The 16,098-nt window shown below is 50.0% G+C and overlaps 1 protein-coding gene across 2 annotated transcripts in view; it reads right to left on the bottom strand.

Annotated features, from left to right (window-relative positions):
* The window catches only part of PODXL2 (podocalyxin like 2), a 32,223-nt gene extending 20,420 nt beyond the window's left edge, over window positions 1-11,803 (bottom strand). The window contains exons 1-2 of one of the 2 annotated variants that reach the window (XM_032648956.1): window positions 11,654-11,803; window positions 5,812-6,087 (exon numbers count right to left, since the gene is read on the bottom strand). In XM_032648956.1, the coding sequence (XP_032504847.1) occupies window positions 5,812-6,087; window positions 11,654-11,753 (376 nt within the window). In that variant the 5' untranslated portion in view covers window positions 11,754-11,803. The remainder of the gene's footprint in view (window positions 1-5,811; window positions 6,088-11,653) is intronic. The other variant, XM_032648957.1, reaches the window with a different exon arrangement.
* Between the last annotated feature and the right edge of the window lie 4,295 nt (window positions 11,804-16,098).

The following is a 16,098-nucleotide window of genomic DNA, read 5'->3' as shown; positions in this document are numbered from 1 at the left end:
CAAAATGTCAGAGAATCATAATATTTTAAAGCTGGAAAAGACTTCAATCTATCACTCCCATGGTCTCACTTTCAGATGAGGAGACTGAAGGCAAGATTAGAAAAGGGACCCATACCCCAATAAAGATGTTAAAAACAAAAAACAAAAAACAAAAATAAACTGAGTCTTCCCAAAAAAAAAAAAAAAAAAAAAAAAAGAAAAGGGACCCACACAAGGTCACGGCCCTCATCACTGGCCAGGCAGCTGGTCTGCCGTCGGGCCCCCAAGGATCGCTGCTACAGGAGGAAAAGGTGCCAGCTCCAGTTCTTCCAGGCCCAACGAACTAGAAGGAGACGCAGAACAGAGCTCCAGTGACAATCAGAGGCACCGGTTCCTCTCTGACACACACCACCCATGTGCTCTCAGGGCAAGACCTGCTCGGGAGACCCTGACCCCAGACTCGGCTCTGCCGCACACAAGCCGTGTGACCTCGGGCAAAGCTAACAAGCTTTCTTGGGCTCAGTTTCCCCACGTGTGAAGCAAAGACAGTAAGCGCTGCCTTGCTGACCCCACAGAGCGGCTGTGAAGTTCGGTGAGCTAAGCAAAGAGAAAACGCCATGAGAAAATGGTGGTAAGTCCTACACAAAACCTAAGACGTTACTGCTGGTCTCTAGTAAAACTGCTGAGCTGAGAGGCAACACGACAGGAAGAGCCAAGGCTCTGGAGTCTGACGACTCGGCTTTGAACTCTGGTTCTTACGCTCATGGAGCTGTTACCCAAACTCCGTAAGCCTCAGTTTGTCCACTGGTCCAGTGGGAGTAACAATACAGACTTAACTGTTTCTCTGAAGATTAAAGGAGGGAACACTCTACAACACCTGACTTGGCGCCTGGCACAACTCGGCATTCAATTCCCGGGTCGGATGCCCTCGTTATTAAAGAACTTGCCCTGAGGCTGGACCGTCTGCAGCACGGCCCCCAGCCCTCACAGCCACTGCTGCACGGAGCGACCCCCGTCCCCAGGGGCCTGCTAGGTTGGCACTGAACTCTGGGCAGACTCCCCACCCTGGCAGGCCCTTAGCAGGCCTCTCTCTTGGTCCCCCCGACCTGAGCAGCAAACGCCACGAGTGATGCCCTCCCTCCTCCCAGAGACCCCTGGCGGGAAGCCTCTGACTTCCCAGGTTGGGAGCAGAGGGCGGGGGGGGGGGGGGGGGGGGAGCAGCACACACGATCCCTTCCCGTACAAATCAGCCCCAGAGCCCGAACGCTTTGCCTCTGTCGCGTCCTCAGAGCACAGCATCGTGCGCTGTGAGAAGACGGAGGCAGGAACGAGCAGACTGACCTCAGGGCCATCGCCAGCACAAGGACGTCCCCACTGGCGGATGAATTAGGAAACAGTGTGCCTTCCATCCAGCCCAGGGCCTGGTGAGAGGTACACAGACTGGACTTCAGCCCCTGGGCCAGGGCACCACCAGCCCAGCCACCTGCAGTGGCCCCGTCACCTGGGGGAGCTGGAAGAGCCTCTCAGAGGCCGCATCTCTCCAGATAAGTGCTGAAGCAGGACACAGCCCAGCAGGCAGTCGGGGTGGAGAGGAACACGCTGAGCAGGTGGGACTGGGTATAAGGGCATCGCGGGCTCGGGGGATGGGCCCGAGCCACTGTCAGTAAGAAGACACTGATTCTCAATGCAGCCCCATCGCGCACCAGCACCAGCGGTGACCTTGGGCGAAGCACTTAGCGTCCCTGTGCATCAGTCCTACGTCTGCCATGCGGGGCGGACAACAGGCTAATGAGACGATGCAGTCGCAGGAGGGGAGGAGATGGGGCCGGGCATAAGGCTGGGCCAGACTGTCAAGGGCGTTTTCTGCAGCGCCAAGACGTTTGGCCTTTATTCCCTGGCCCCCTTTCTGCACACATCTCCTCGGGGTGTTGGAGAAGACTGAGCTGAGGAAAGGGCAGGACGGTGGGCAAACAGAGCAGCAGGAAAGGAGCAAGGACGAAGCCCTCCCCGCCCCCCACCCCCAGGGCATGCACGTCCCCAACTATCAGGCGTGAACAGCAGTCACAGGAAACACACCGGCGTGGAGCTGGCATGAGGACCTGGCCACACTCAGTGAGCCCCAGAGAAGCCACTGGGAGAAGAGAAACGACATGAGAGAAAAAGAAGGGGGGATGCACGGGGGTGGGGCAGTGGGCAGACGAAACAGAGCCCATCCAGGCCCAGGGGCATCCCACTGGGATCCGAGGACAGGTGGCACACAGCTGCTCCCTCCAGACCGAGGCTCTCGAACGATGACGGCTACTCTCACACTAAAATCCCAAGAGTCTGGACAAAAGGGAAGACCCCAGTACACAGCACTGTCTAGCGCCAGGGGAAAGTGCACTTCTTTTCAACGAGGAGAGGACAGATTTATCAAGGAACGCTGCTGTAGCTACAGGCCTGCTGCATGGGGACATGAGCTCGATCCTCACCCTACACCACAACGCAAACAGATGACAGCTGGCCGCAAGTTACAAGTAAAATTTAAGCTGAAAAAGAATACAAGAAATAAACGAGCGTCTATCTCACGGAGGGACAGGCTTTTCTAAACATGAAAAACACATGAAAACATTCCAAAAGAAAGACTGTCCGAGCTTATAAAAATCCTCACTTATGTATGTCAAATGTTACTATAATAAAAATAAAATTACTAAACTGGAAAAAAATTTTCTGTTTTTGTCAAAAGGTTGTATCCTTTTTATAAGAAGATTTGTAGTGATAAAAAATTAAAGCCTCAATAGAAGAAAAAGGAAAAGTAATAATACTAGCTAATATTTCCAGAGTACTTAACGATGCGCTAAGCACTTTAAACGTACTATTGCATTTAAACCTCAGGACACCGTGATACTATTCCCTACAAGACAAAACTGAGGCTTAGGTTGTTACCTGCCAAAAATCACATAGCTACTGAATGGCAGTGCTGGAACTTTGGAATCTGCCCGACTCCAAAGCCTGCTCTTAATTGCCCTTGCTTCAAATAAACAAAAAAGATAAATGGTCACAATGAATATAATATACTCAGTGTGTACGGGTTTCACTTACACATGCTTCAGTTAAAATTTACTAGTAATCAAAGGCCATTATAATTCTGCCTATCAAATTGACAAAAATCTCCAAGTGACAAAATTCAGTGATGGGAAGGGGTCAAAATCTGGCATTCATTTCCCTCTCTGACGGGTACGCAAACTGGAGCAACCTTTCTGGAGGTCACCTGGGAAATACGGAACAAGAGCCTGTGCAAAGATTCTCATCCTCTGTGTCAGATACACCCCACTCCCAGGCGCCCTCCCCACCCTTCTCCACCCCGTCCTCTGCCCGGGGACCGACCCAGTGAATCACACGAACCGGGACACATCCCTGCTTCCTGCCTGGACTCCTCCACAGAGGCAAGGGAAGGAGAGCAACGGGGACTCTGGCAGGAGACGGGAGGAGCCAGAGGCCGGGCATCTATCTTCCGCTTTCTTCCCCGTCGCCTCACTGCGCGTGTCAGGACCACTGCTCCCCACCCCTCTGTCCTCGCAGGCTCCTGTCATGTGTCCCTTTCTTTGTCCCTGGGGTGTGGGGCGCTGAGCGCCCCTCTGCTGGCAGCCCTGAACTCCTCTGGGTTTGCCATCCCCTGGTAAGTCCACTGGTCTATAAAAAAACCTCCTTGGTCTCTTCTGGCCCCAGGCACTTCGGGATCCACAGGGCCCTGGTGCAAACATGGCCAAGCCCAAGAACCACACCACGCACAACCAGGCCCAAAAATGCCACAGAAACGGCATCAAGAAACCCCAATCACAACGATACGAATCTCTTAAGGGGGTGGGGACCCCAAGCTCCTGAGGAACACACACGTTGCCAAGAAGCACAACAAGAAGGGCCAGTAGAAGATGCAGGCCAGCACGCCAAGGCCGTGAGTGTGCAGCTGAGGATACCAAGGCTCTCGTAAAGCCCATGGAGGTCAAGCCCAGGATCCCAAAGGGCCGCGCCCACAAGCTCAGTCAACCTGCCTACACTGCTCACCCCAAGCTCGGGAAATGTGCTCGTGCCCAATCGCCAAGGGTCTCAGGCTCTGCTGGCCAAAGTCCCAGGCCAAGGCTACAGTGGCAGGTGCAGCTGCGGCTCCAGTGCCGGCTCCCAAGGGTGCCCAGGCCCCCACAAAGGCTACAGAGTGGAGGCCTTTATCTGCCAACGTGAGGACAGAAGGACTGTGTGACCGGTGGGCTGCTGTCTGCACGGGGCTGGTGTCCTCCTGTGCTATTTGTACAAATAAACCTGAGGAGGATCTGTCAAAAAACAAACAGAAAAACAAACCACAGCCTCCTTGGATTACCTTACTTTGATTGTGTCTTCTGTTTCTGGGTGGGACGCTCATTGATACATCTTTAGACCTAGCAATCTTACTCTAGAAATTTATCCTAAGGAACAATCAGAAAAGTGCAAAAATATATAGGGATATTTGTAGCATCATTAAGACTGGAAACAAACTAAATATTCAATAACAGGGAACCATTTCATACTGAGGGTCATGATCTACATGAAGAAACACTACGCAGTCATTGAAAACCAAGTTATAAAAGATAGTTAATGATGTGAAAATAAATTTCAGAAATATTTTAAATGGAAAAAATGATTCCAATCTGCATGTAAGAGAGACTGGAGGGATGTACCCCAAGCCGCTAGCACTAATTACCTTTTAGCTCTGACGCCACGGGCGGATTTTCTTCCTTGTGTTGTTTTTGTATTTGTCATATTTTCTACAGTTTTCATGCATTATTTTTGTAATTACAGAACATAACTCCAAAATACTATATATATATATATATTTTTTTTTTTTTTTTTTTTTTTTTTTTTTTGTGGTCCGCGGGCCTCTCACTGTCGTGGCCTCTCCCATTGCGGAGCACAGGCTCCGGACGCGCAGGCTCAGCAGCCATGGCTCACGGGCCCAGCCGCTCCGCGGCATGTGGGATCTTCCCGGACCGGGGCACGAACCCGTGTCCCCCGCATCGGCAGGCGGACTCTCAACCACTGCACCACCAGGGAAGCTCCCAAATACTATATATTTAAAAAAGGAAAATCAGTGCTAAATCCTGGAACACCCCAACCCCACGCATGTGCACACACAGTCTGACAGTCCAGTGCTTAAAAACCGGCTCCTGCCGGCCAAGAACGTTCGCACAGCTGCTGTAGCTGGAAGCACGGCGAGCACGCCCTGTTGCACCTGCCATCAGCCCACAGCTGCGTGCGCTGCCAGCTCCAGGCCTCGGGCTCGGTCTGTGAGCCAGACCCCAGCTCTGGTGCAGGGCCGAGGGAAGGGCACCTAGAATGCCTTGTGGGGCTCTAAGACCCAAGGAGGGACACGGGATCTGCTGACCTCCAGGAACCTTAAACAGAGACAATACAGCACAGAAGAGGGAAAAGACAAACAAAACCCGAGACCTTGGACAGACCTCGGCTTGAATCAGGACTGATCATCTCGACAGCTGTATGACCTCAGGTGTGCTTGCTTTCACCTCTCTCAGCCTCTGCTTTCTCATGTTGAAGACAGAGATAACATTCTTTATCTCACAGCCTATAAGCAGTACACTGAATTACAGGACCACAGAAGTAAATGTTACAAAAGTAAAAACGGCCTCCTGGGCCAATAAGACCCTCAGAGCCCAGAGACCTGGCTTTGAGGGGCAGGTGGACAGCAGAGGGTGAACGCGGGCCGGGAGGGAGAGGGGATGATCTGGCGGAGGAAGGGGCTGTTTGGCACTGCGCCAGGCCCCCTGGCGGCTGAGCAGCCCACATCTTAGGGGAGAGTGCTACCTGCAGTGGGTCCCAGGTCCAGACTAGAGTCGTTCAGCTCCTCCTCCTCCCAGAAGTACTGCGGCGGCTGCAGGACGCGGGACTCTTCGCTCTCTTCGCTGGCGAAGCCAGAGCCAGGGGCTCCCAGGCCAGTCCCCAGTCCCATGGCCTCACTGGGCTCCTCTGAGTCCAGCGGCTCCAGGCCAGTGGGCAGCAGGAGGTCCAGCAGGGAGGTGGAGGTGAGGCCCTCTGGGCCAGGCTCCTCGGACCCGGCTGCACACGTAGCCAGGGATGCTCCTGCACAGACATGAAAGCCGGTGGTTAAGAAGGAAGAGCGGCACAGGGTTGAGACCCATCTCCAACAGCCAAGAGCCCAGGGGTGAGGGTGGGGCTTCAGGGACACTCCTGACGCCAGGGGGCTGCGAGGGGATTCTGAGATGCTGTACTCATCTCTAAAAGGCCAAACTGCTTAGCCTTCCTTCCCTGGAGCAGGGGCAAAGGCGAGACGGGGAGATGGGCGGGAGAGAGGGAGGAAACATTTGCCGAGTACCCACTCTCCACCATGCTGTGCGGGCGCAGGGCAGCGGAGAAGGGGCCCTGCTTCCCTGGACCTTGTGGGCACACTGTTCCACAGGCTCCTATCCTAGGCTGAACATTTTCCAAAACTGCATTAAGAATGTGATCTGTGTTTCAGCAACACACAGTCTTCAAGACCATGTGAGAGACTTCCTGGTGGTGCGATGGTTAAGACTCCACGTTCCCAAAGCAGGGGGCCTGGGTTCAATCCCTAGCCAGGGAACTAGATCCCACATGCATGCCACAACTAAGAGTTTGCATGCCACAACTAAGGAGCCCATGTGCTGCAACTAAGGAGCAGGTGAGCCACAACTAAGGAGCCTATGAGCTGCAACTAAGGAGCCTGCCTGCCTCAACTAAGACCCAGCACAACCAAATAAATAAATATTTTTTAAAAAAACCAAAAACCATGTGAGGTCACAGGTCAAACTCATCCAGAGCTGGTAATGATAGGACTGTTTGGAATCTTGGACCCCTCTCTCCTAATTTACAAAACAAACAAACAAAAAACAATAAAATAAAGGGCATCTTTTTTTCCTTCTCTCTCACTCCCATTCAATAAGAACAGGAAACAGCCCTCTTTGCTGGTTTCACAATGTCATTACTAATTAAACAAATATCACTAACTTGCTGTAAGTCTTCCGGAAAGCTGGGCCTCAGTCTCCTCATCCAAAAAATGAGGAAAGTGGGTGAAATGACCTCCAAATTTTCTTTTCCAAAACGAACATTCAGTGATGTAGGAAAGAGGGAATTTCAGGACTTATTTCCTACTCTGCGCCTATAGCACACTATGACGTGGCCGAACAGCAGTTCATAGAAATTTTTAGTGATGTTTAATAATAAAAATAAACAATAACACTACTGGTGCCACGTGCTAAATGCTTTCTAAGCGTTATCTGAATTTTAATCCTTATAAGCACCTTATGAAGTAGTAAACCCTATGCTTTTTGTGTGCCAGCACAATGAGTGGCTGCTAAGGAAGACAAGGGCTTTTCAGACTCAGAAATGAGTTCTATCAAAAACAGAGAACAGGGCTTCCCTGGTGGCGCAGTGGTTGAGAGTCCGCCTGCCGATGCAGGGGACGCGGGTTCGTGCCCCGGTCCGGGAAGATCCCACATGCCGCGGAGCGGCTGGGCCCATGAGCCATGGCTGCTGAGCCTGCGCGCAAAAAAAAAAAAAAAAAACCCAAAAACAGAGAACGTGTCTGGGGGGGGACGGAGCCTTCATATGCTACGCACCAGCTGGACAACACAGGACCACGAATAAAACATCTCGCAAGGAAAGCAGTCCGGGGTACAGGGAAAGGGGCGTAACAAAATAACAAGCGTGCTGAAGAGGATTAAACAGATCTTGAGATCAGACACAGCAAGGGCGCGTGGCACAGGAAAGCACCCTGGCTTCCTGGCTGAAGGACTCCAGGAGAACGTCTGCCTCACCAGCACCCTGGTCTCCTCATCTGTAGAGCAAGACAAGAATTCCGCAAGCCCACAAAGGCCACCCAGTGGTCAGCTCCGTGCAGGGTATAAACTGCACTGCAAAAAGCACACTGCAGTCTACAATCATAAGTATCGTGAAGGATAGAGAACCTGGACATTCTCGGCCAGGAAGAGAATGTTTAAGAACGACAATGATATCTTCAAATGCATTAAAACAAAAGGCTGATGTGAATAATAAAGATCAGTTATTCTATGTGACCTGAAGGAAAAAACTAAGACTAATGGGAAGAAACATAGACGGCATGAGAGTCTCAAATAGCCTTTAACAAGAAGCTGGTGACGCGTCAGGTCACCTGCACCAACCCGCCTAACTCCTACTCCTGCTTCCACACTCAGCTCAGAGCAGCCGCCCGGCCCCCATGGTCTCAGCTAGGCACCCACCACTACCATCGCCTCTGGACACATCACAGCACCTTCCTCACTGAACTGTCACAGACCACCTTACAGCCTCCCTCACTCAGCAGCGAGCACCGAGTCCAGCGTCCTGTGTCAGCTTCACCTTTGTTCTGCCGGGAACTCAACAGTCTCTGAAATGTCACAGGAGCTCAAGACATGTTTGCGAGCGAATAAATCAACACCCTTTTCTTTTACAGATGAGATAACTGAGGCCTCACGACACTAAGGTCAAACAAGCAGCCCGCAGGAGCACTGTAGTTAGCTGGTTTCTCCTCACAGAAAGGTCCTGCAGGTGCTCCGTAAAGAGAGGCCAGAAAACTACTCTTTATGTGCCCTTCCTCCAAAGGATATGTAAGGCGGAGAGCACCCAGGATGGCACGGATGCCTCACAGGACTTAAGGAGCAGGGAAACGGGCCAGACCTGAAGACTGAAGACACCCTCTCCTCCCAGCACTCTGCTCAGGGGCCCCACGAGAAACCCAAACCATAGGGTGGCTCCTCTCCTGAAAGACCTCAAGTTGGTAGAGTGGCCCCCTATATTTCACAAAGAAGCCCCTTTATTTCTATTTCTGCACAGACCCTATGCTTGGAAATAGTTCGTCGATCGACGGTACTCAGGTTAAGAGCTACTTTCTAATTTTTAAATAGTCAGAATCATATAATATTACCAATCAGATATGCTGCTAATTAGGACCTGCTTTGGTTTCAGGCAGGCGGCAGTATTGTACTGGAGCTAACATCTGCATTAGACTTTCACTGCTCAGAGGAATGCGGTCCCCCGAGTTCCCATTCTGTGCCACGTACTGTACCAGGCCCTCTCTGGAGACACAGAAATGAACACAAGACAGCCTCTGCCCTCAAGGAAATAACCACTGTTTGGAAAACATAATGCAAGTTTTATATAAAATACCAGCTGATACAACAGGTCCACTTTCAGACTTGGTATCCTCAGGGTTGGGGGAACCAAATTCTACAAGACAGGAATCTGGAAAAACTCACGCAGTCCAGGAAAAAAAAGGCAATTGATGAGAAATAATTAAATGACAAAAACTGTACAGGTTCCCAGGGCACCAGAGCAGCCGTCTTTGAGACGGCCAAGAGGTGAAGCTCATTATCTACCTACTGGGAAAGACATTACTTCAGCCGTTTTAGAAAAGCACAACTGACTTTAAGAATTCTTGGAAGTTCACCCTCCACAAAACCGCTGGAGGATCAAACACACGTTGCCTCAAAACCCGACAGGTGTCTCTGCAAGCTGAACCGAGGTGTGATGGGAGAGGAGTCGCAGCCACGTGGGCCTCGGTCCTGCTGGCCAGACCAGCCCGGACCGCAAGGAACCTGCATGTGCGCTCTCAGGGGAAGTCTGACCAGCAGTCCTGTTGATTTCCCGCCTCTGGGGATAAAATACTTTTTAGTCGGTGAAGCTCTCTGCGCAGAGCACTGTGGTGCAATGAATTCGCTGGGTCTATTCCCGACCATTTGCATTAGGTGGGGTCCCCATTCTCTCAACCTCTCTCCTCCACCTGTCACAGTCTGTCCTTGTCTATCTTTCCCAACAGTCTGATAGGAATTAAAGGAGGTTCTGATAATGGTGCTGAAAAGCTGTGTGTGAAAAAGAGGAATCTGGTTTTTCATTCTTTCTGCAATAAACATTTCCATTTTCTTGAAGTTCCTTTTCCCTCTGATGACTATTTTTCTTTTATATAGACCTTGATATTTTCAAAAGCTTTCGCAGTGGGTAATTCTTTAGGTAATTACGAGAGATTACTTATTTTCAAGCTTGCCCACCGAAACAGCAGCTGAGACCTAACCATTCCGTGTATAATTGCTTTTGCATTGAACAACTGATTTGCCTTGAGACCCCCACCTGATTTTAACTTTCAGAATTACACTCCTTGTGATTTTTTTTTTCCTCTAGCACCTATAATTTTCTGCTACTTCCATCACTCCCAGTGGAAAGGAGAGAAAAGGAAGGCACGTGAAAAGGATTTGGAAATCAGCCTCAAAGAACTGAAAATCAGACCCGAACGAACTCAGAACCAGGTGAAGGAAGCAGGCCTCTATCTCAAGGGGGTGGGGAAAACAAGGCCTCTCAACAATCCCCATGTTTTATCTCCCCTGCAATCTGCTCTTGATCCCAACACCCTTCTCTGATTTCCACCATCAGCCCACCCCACCCTTCCCCTCATCAGCAGCTCTGAAGTCCAGGGATCCCTAAGCCCTCGGCAGACACCCCTTTGGGAGCTGCCCGGCAGCATCTGTCACGTGGCCCACACCCTGGAGTGGCAGCTGTAACAGAAATGGTCCAGCACCACCACCCTACCACACACACTTGCTTGCACGTCTGTGTGTCCTTGCAGGGTGCCCACACTACGGTGTGCAAGGGAGACACGCTGCTGGACACATGCCACCCAAGCACAGGGGTGATCACAGGCACATGGAGAGCGCGCCCCAGGGGCGGAGGCGGGAGAGGGGGTGGACGGAGCCAAGCTGCCCACAGTGATCTGTGGCTAGCCAGGAAGAGGCACCGTAACAGCTGGGCATGGTCCTGACTCACTTCGCTGGCCAGTTCTGGGGTGGCTGCCACACAGAGAAAGAATGGACAAGCAGTACTTATTTGGTGAGCCTCACCTTCTTCCATAGAGGACTTAAGGTATGCAAGGACAGAGGTGGGGCAGCGACCGAGACAAACACGGATGCCATTTCTCACGCACACCACCTGTGTCCTTACTCATCCTGGACTGATGGTGCAGAAGGCGGCCCCTCGCTGAGCTGGGCGCGGGGACGCGCTCAGGGGCAGTGGCCCTTCCCCGGGATTTTGCACCACGGCCCAGGGCAGTGGCCGCTCTGCTGTCACCATCAAGCAGAGACCCACCCCCCCGCCGGCTGGGACCCAAACACACACACACACACACACACACACACGTGTGCACCACGGGCCCCAGGGCTGACTGCACGGGGAGCGCCGCGGGCCGAGTCCGCAGGACGGGAGCCAATGCAGGCACCCGGGGGGCGGGCGGGACCGGACGCGCGGGCACACCCCCCCAACGATACCCCCGCCCCGGAGGGCTCGCCGCGCTGCCAGGACACGTCCTCGTGCGACCCGCCCCGCACACGCCGCGCCGTGGCCTGTCCCCCCGCGCCCCTCCCCCCGCGCCTTCACACCTGCCGTCACCTCCGCGCACGTGCCGGCACCGCGCTCGCCCCCCGCGGCCGTCACCACAGTGCGGGGCCCCGCGGCCCTCTGTCACCCGGACACGCACCGCGGGCCCCCGCCCCTCGCCGTCGGCAGCGCCCGGACCGCGGGCGGCCGCCCCGCCCCGCCGCCAGCCGAGACCGCCTAGCCCTTTGTTGGCGCGGTGCTGCCCAGCGCGCGCCCGCCGCCCCCCGCTCACCTCCGGCCAGCAGCAGCAGCAGCGGCAGCGGCAGCAGTGGAAGTGGCAGCGGCAGCAGCAGCAGCGGAGTCTGCCCCGGGGCCCTCAGCAGCCTGCCCATGGTGCCGCGTCGCCGCTCCGCAGCCGCCTGGGCTCCTCAGGGCCGCGCGGGCGGCGGCGGCGGCGCGCGCACGCCCATTGGTCTGCGCGGCCGTCGCTCGCGCCGCCCCTCCGCCCTCCACCGGCCAATCAGCGCCGCGGAGGCCGGGGGCGGGGCCGCGGCCGCGCCGCCAGCGCCTCGCGCCTCGCACCTCAGACCTCGCGCCTCTCAGGCCCACGTCCACCTGGAGCCCGGATCGTGGAGGAGGGGCGTGGCCCCGGCGCTGAAGGCCGCCCTCGCGAGATTACGCGCGGACCCGGCGCGGAAGCGGTCGCCCACCTGTGCGCCCCGGGCCCCATCGCAGCGCGGGTCCTCAACTTACATGAGGGGTTAGTCCCTAGGCCGCGCCGGTGGACGCAGGGCTCATTAACTACAGCCAGAAACGCATGCCTTTCTAAATAACTCTAGGGTTGCGGGGTAAATCACAAGATAAATGTTACTTTGTTTATAAATTAATGACATTGAGAACGTTGCGTATCAAAATCCGTGGGGTGCAGCCAACAGTTCACAGAGGAGGGTTTATAGCCACAAACACATTTATTAGAAGACAGGCAGTAAAAGTAAGCGAAGTAAGTATTCAACTTAAGAGGCTTTAACACACACCTACACAGAGGAATCATTAAGTTTCTATCGTTGAAATAACAAAAACCCAGTAGAACTGACTGCTAAAAGCCTGAGAAAGATGAATAGCACACACAAATCTTTAGCATCCAGAAAAGGACATAAGTGAATACCATTAGGAATGAAAAAGGGAATAAAACTACAAACAAGACGATTTTAAAATTATAAGCAAAACTTGACGCATATCAATACAAAATTTAAAGTCTAACTGAAATGGATACTTTTAAGGAAAACACAAATTACTGATTCAAGCAGTAGAAAAGCTAAACCACCAACAACGGGGAAAGATAAAAAGATAATTTAAAAATTCTCCTCTTAAAAAAGACATATCGCTCCTTTGGAGTGAATGCATTCTGTCAAACCTTCAAGAAACAAACTCCTCCCGAACAAAGTTAGAAAGCCTCCCAATTGACTTTCTGAAGTTGGAATAACACAAATAGAAAAAAAAACCCTAAGCCAATCTTACTAAACACAGATGCAAGATTGGTTGAGTGTTAGAACCCTAACCTAAACAGACGTTTCTCCAAAGAAGACACACAGAGGGCCAACAAACACATGAAAAGATGCTCAACATCACTAATCATCAGAGAAATGCAAATCAAAACCACAGTGAGGTATCACCTCACATGGGTCAGAATGGCCATCGTCAAAAAACCTACAAACAATAAATGCTGGAGAGGGTGTGGAGAGAAGGGAACCCTCGTGCATTGTTGCTGGGAATGTACATTGATACAGCCACTATGGAGAACATAAGATTCCTTACAAAACTAAAAACAGAATTACCATATGACCCTGCAATCCCACTACTGGGCATATACCCTGAGAAAACCATAATTCAAAAAGACACATGCACCCCAGTGTTCACTGCAGCACCATTTACGATAGCCAGGACATGGTAGCAACCTAAATGCCCATCGACAGACGAATGGATAAAGAGGATGTGGTACATATATACAATGGAATATTACTCAGCCATAAAAAGAAATGAAATTGGGTCATTGGTAGAGACATGGATGGACACAGAGACTACCATACAGAGTGGAGTAAGTCAGAAAAAGAAAAACAAATACGGTATATTAACGTATATATGTGGAATCTGAAAAAATTGGTATAGACCATCTTATATACAAGCAGAAATGGAGAGAGACGTAGAGAAGAAACATGGATACTAAGGGGGAAAGTGCGGTGTGGGAATGGGGGGTGGTGGGATGAATTGGGATATTGGAATTGACATATATACATATACACTACTGATAGTATGTATAAAATAGATAAGTAATGAGAACCTACTGTACAGAACAGGGAATTCTACTCAATGCTCTGTGGTGACCTAAATGAGAAGGAAATCCGAAAAAGAGGGGATATATGTATGCGTATAGCTGATTCACTTTTCTGTACAGTATAAACTAACACAATATTGTAAAGCAACTATACGCCAATAAAAAAAAAAAAAAAGAAAAAGCTACTCACTCATTTCTCAGCATTAAGAGGATCAGTTTTTTTTAAAATCTCAGGAGGGAAATCCCTGGAGTTGCATTGGTTAGGACTCCACACTTCCACTGCACAGGGCACGGGTTCGATCCCTGGTCAGGGAACTAGATCCCACATGCCTGGCAGCAAGGCCAATAAATAAATAATCTCTGGAGATGCCCCCCCCCCCCACCATTGGCATGCAATGAAACAGCCTCTACTCCTGATAAAAGGGACAAACAAAAACTTTAGAAGCAAACAAGAAATAGAAGGGAAGGAAAACTTCCTTAATTCAGTAAAGAGTCTCCTAAAAACGTACAGCAATCATCACACTTAGTGAAGAAACATTAGAAGCGTCCCTATTTAAGTGAGGAACAAGAAAAGGACTATCATTACCACCACAAATACTGAATATTCTGTAACAAACAATGCAATAGGCTTGAAAGAGGAATAAAATGAGATAAAAATTCGGGAGAAAATTTGGTAAAACTAATTATTTGCAAGCATACCTAGAAAATTCAAGACCATCAACTGACAGACTAATTGAAAACTAGTAGGATTTGAGGAACATTTCTGGATATAAAATAACATATAGAAATCAATAACTTTTTAATACATCATCAATAACCAATTAGAAAATATAGTAGGAAAAAAGATCTCATCCACAACCACTATTGAAAGCCAAGAATAAACCAAATAGAGGTATAAGGTCTAAATGAAGAAAACGCTAAAGCTTCACATAACACCAGAACAAAGGGGGAAATGTATCTTGTCCCTGAATGGGAAGATTCAATGTTGTAAAGATGTCACTTCTTCCCCAGAGTAATCAACAAATGCAATGGAATGCCAACAAAAACCCCCAGTAGAATGTTTTGTGGAATTTGACAAGCTGATTTAAAAATTCACCCCGAGGGCTTCCCTGGTGGCACAGTGGTTAAGAATCGGCCTGCCGACGCAGAACACGTGGATGCGAGCCCTGGTCCAGGAAGATCCCACGTGCCGCAGGGCAACTAAGCCCGTGTGCCACAACTACTGAGCCCTCATGCCACAACTACCGAAGCCCGCGTGCCTAGAGCCCATGCTCCGCAGCAAGAGAAGCCACTGCAATGAGAAGCCTGCGCACCGCAACGAAGACCCTACACAGCCAAATATAAATATAAATAAATAAATTTATTTAAAAAAATTCATCTTGAAGAGAAAATACTCAAGAGTAATAGAAATTTTGAACAAAACACATACAGAAATTAAAATATTGTGGTACTGAATCTGGAATAAATGCATGAACAATGAAATGAAAGAGAGGTCAGAAACAGACCACTGTACACATGAAAATGCTTTACAGAGGAAGCTTTTCAACATGGCGGAGAACAGATATTCATTCAACAGTGTTATGTCAGTTAATCTGAAAATATAACATTAGATCCATATTTCACATCATACATCATACCCATTAGACTGAAGTACTAAATCTAATCATTTAAAAAGTTGCTTTAAATATTGGGAAGTAATATAGGTCATTTATTAACCGAACACAAAAGGCATAAGGGAAATGAGATATACGACCATATAAAAATGAACACCAAACATTAAAAGAAAAATTAATACCAATTCTTCCAAAAATCAGAAGTGCAGGGAACACTTCCAAACTCATTCTATGAGGCCAGTATTACCCAGGTACCAAAACCAGACATAGACGTTACATGGAAAAAAATCGCAGACCAATACCTCTTCTGAACATAGATACAAAAACACTCTACAAAGTATTAGCAAACCAAATCCAGCAACATATAAAAAGAGTCTTATACCATGGCCAGTGAGATTTACCTCAGGAATGCAAGGTTAACATTTAACATCTGAAAACCAATTCACCCTATCAATAGAATAAAGGCCAAACCCCACATGATCAGCTCAATAGGTGGAAAAAAAGCATTTGACACAATTCAACACCCTTCCATGACAAAAACACTCTAGAAACTAGGAATAGAAGGGATTCTTCCTCAACCTGAAAAAGGGCATGTTACCCCACTGCTAACATCATGCTTAATGGTGAAAGACAAACCTTTCCCCCAAGACCAGGAACACGACAAGGCGGTCTAGTCTTGCCACTTCCATTCCATGTTGTACCGAGGTTCCAGCCAGACAAGTAGGCAAGAAAATGAAATAAAAGGCATCCAAGGGTGGAAAGGAAGAAGTAAAACTACCCTCATTCACAGAT

The sequence above is a fragment of the Phocoena sinus genome, chromosome 11, assembly GCF_008692025.1.
Source record: "Phocoena sinus isolate mPhoSin1 chromosome 11, mPhoSin1.pri, whole genome shotgun sequence".
NCBI classification, from domain to species: domain Eukaryota; kingdom Metazoa; phylum Chordata; class Mammalia; order Artiodactyla; family Phocoenidae; genus Phocoena; species Phocoena sinus.
This window is presented reverse-complemented; position numbering and strand designations above follow the sequence as displayed.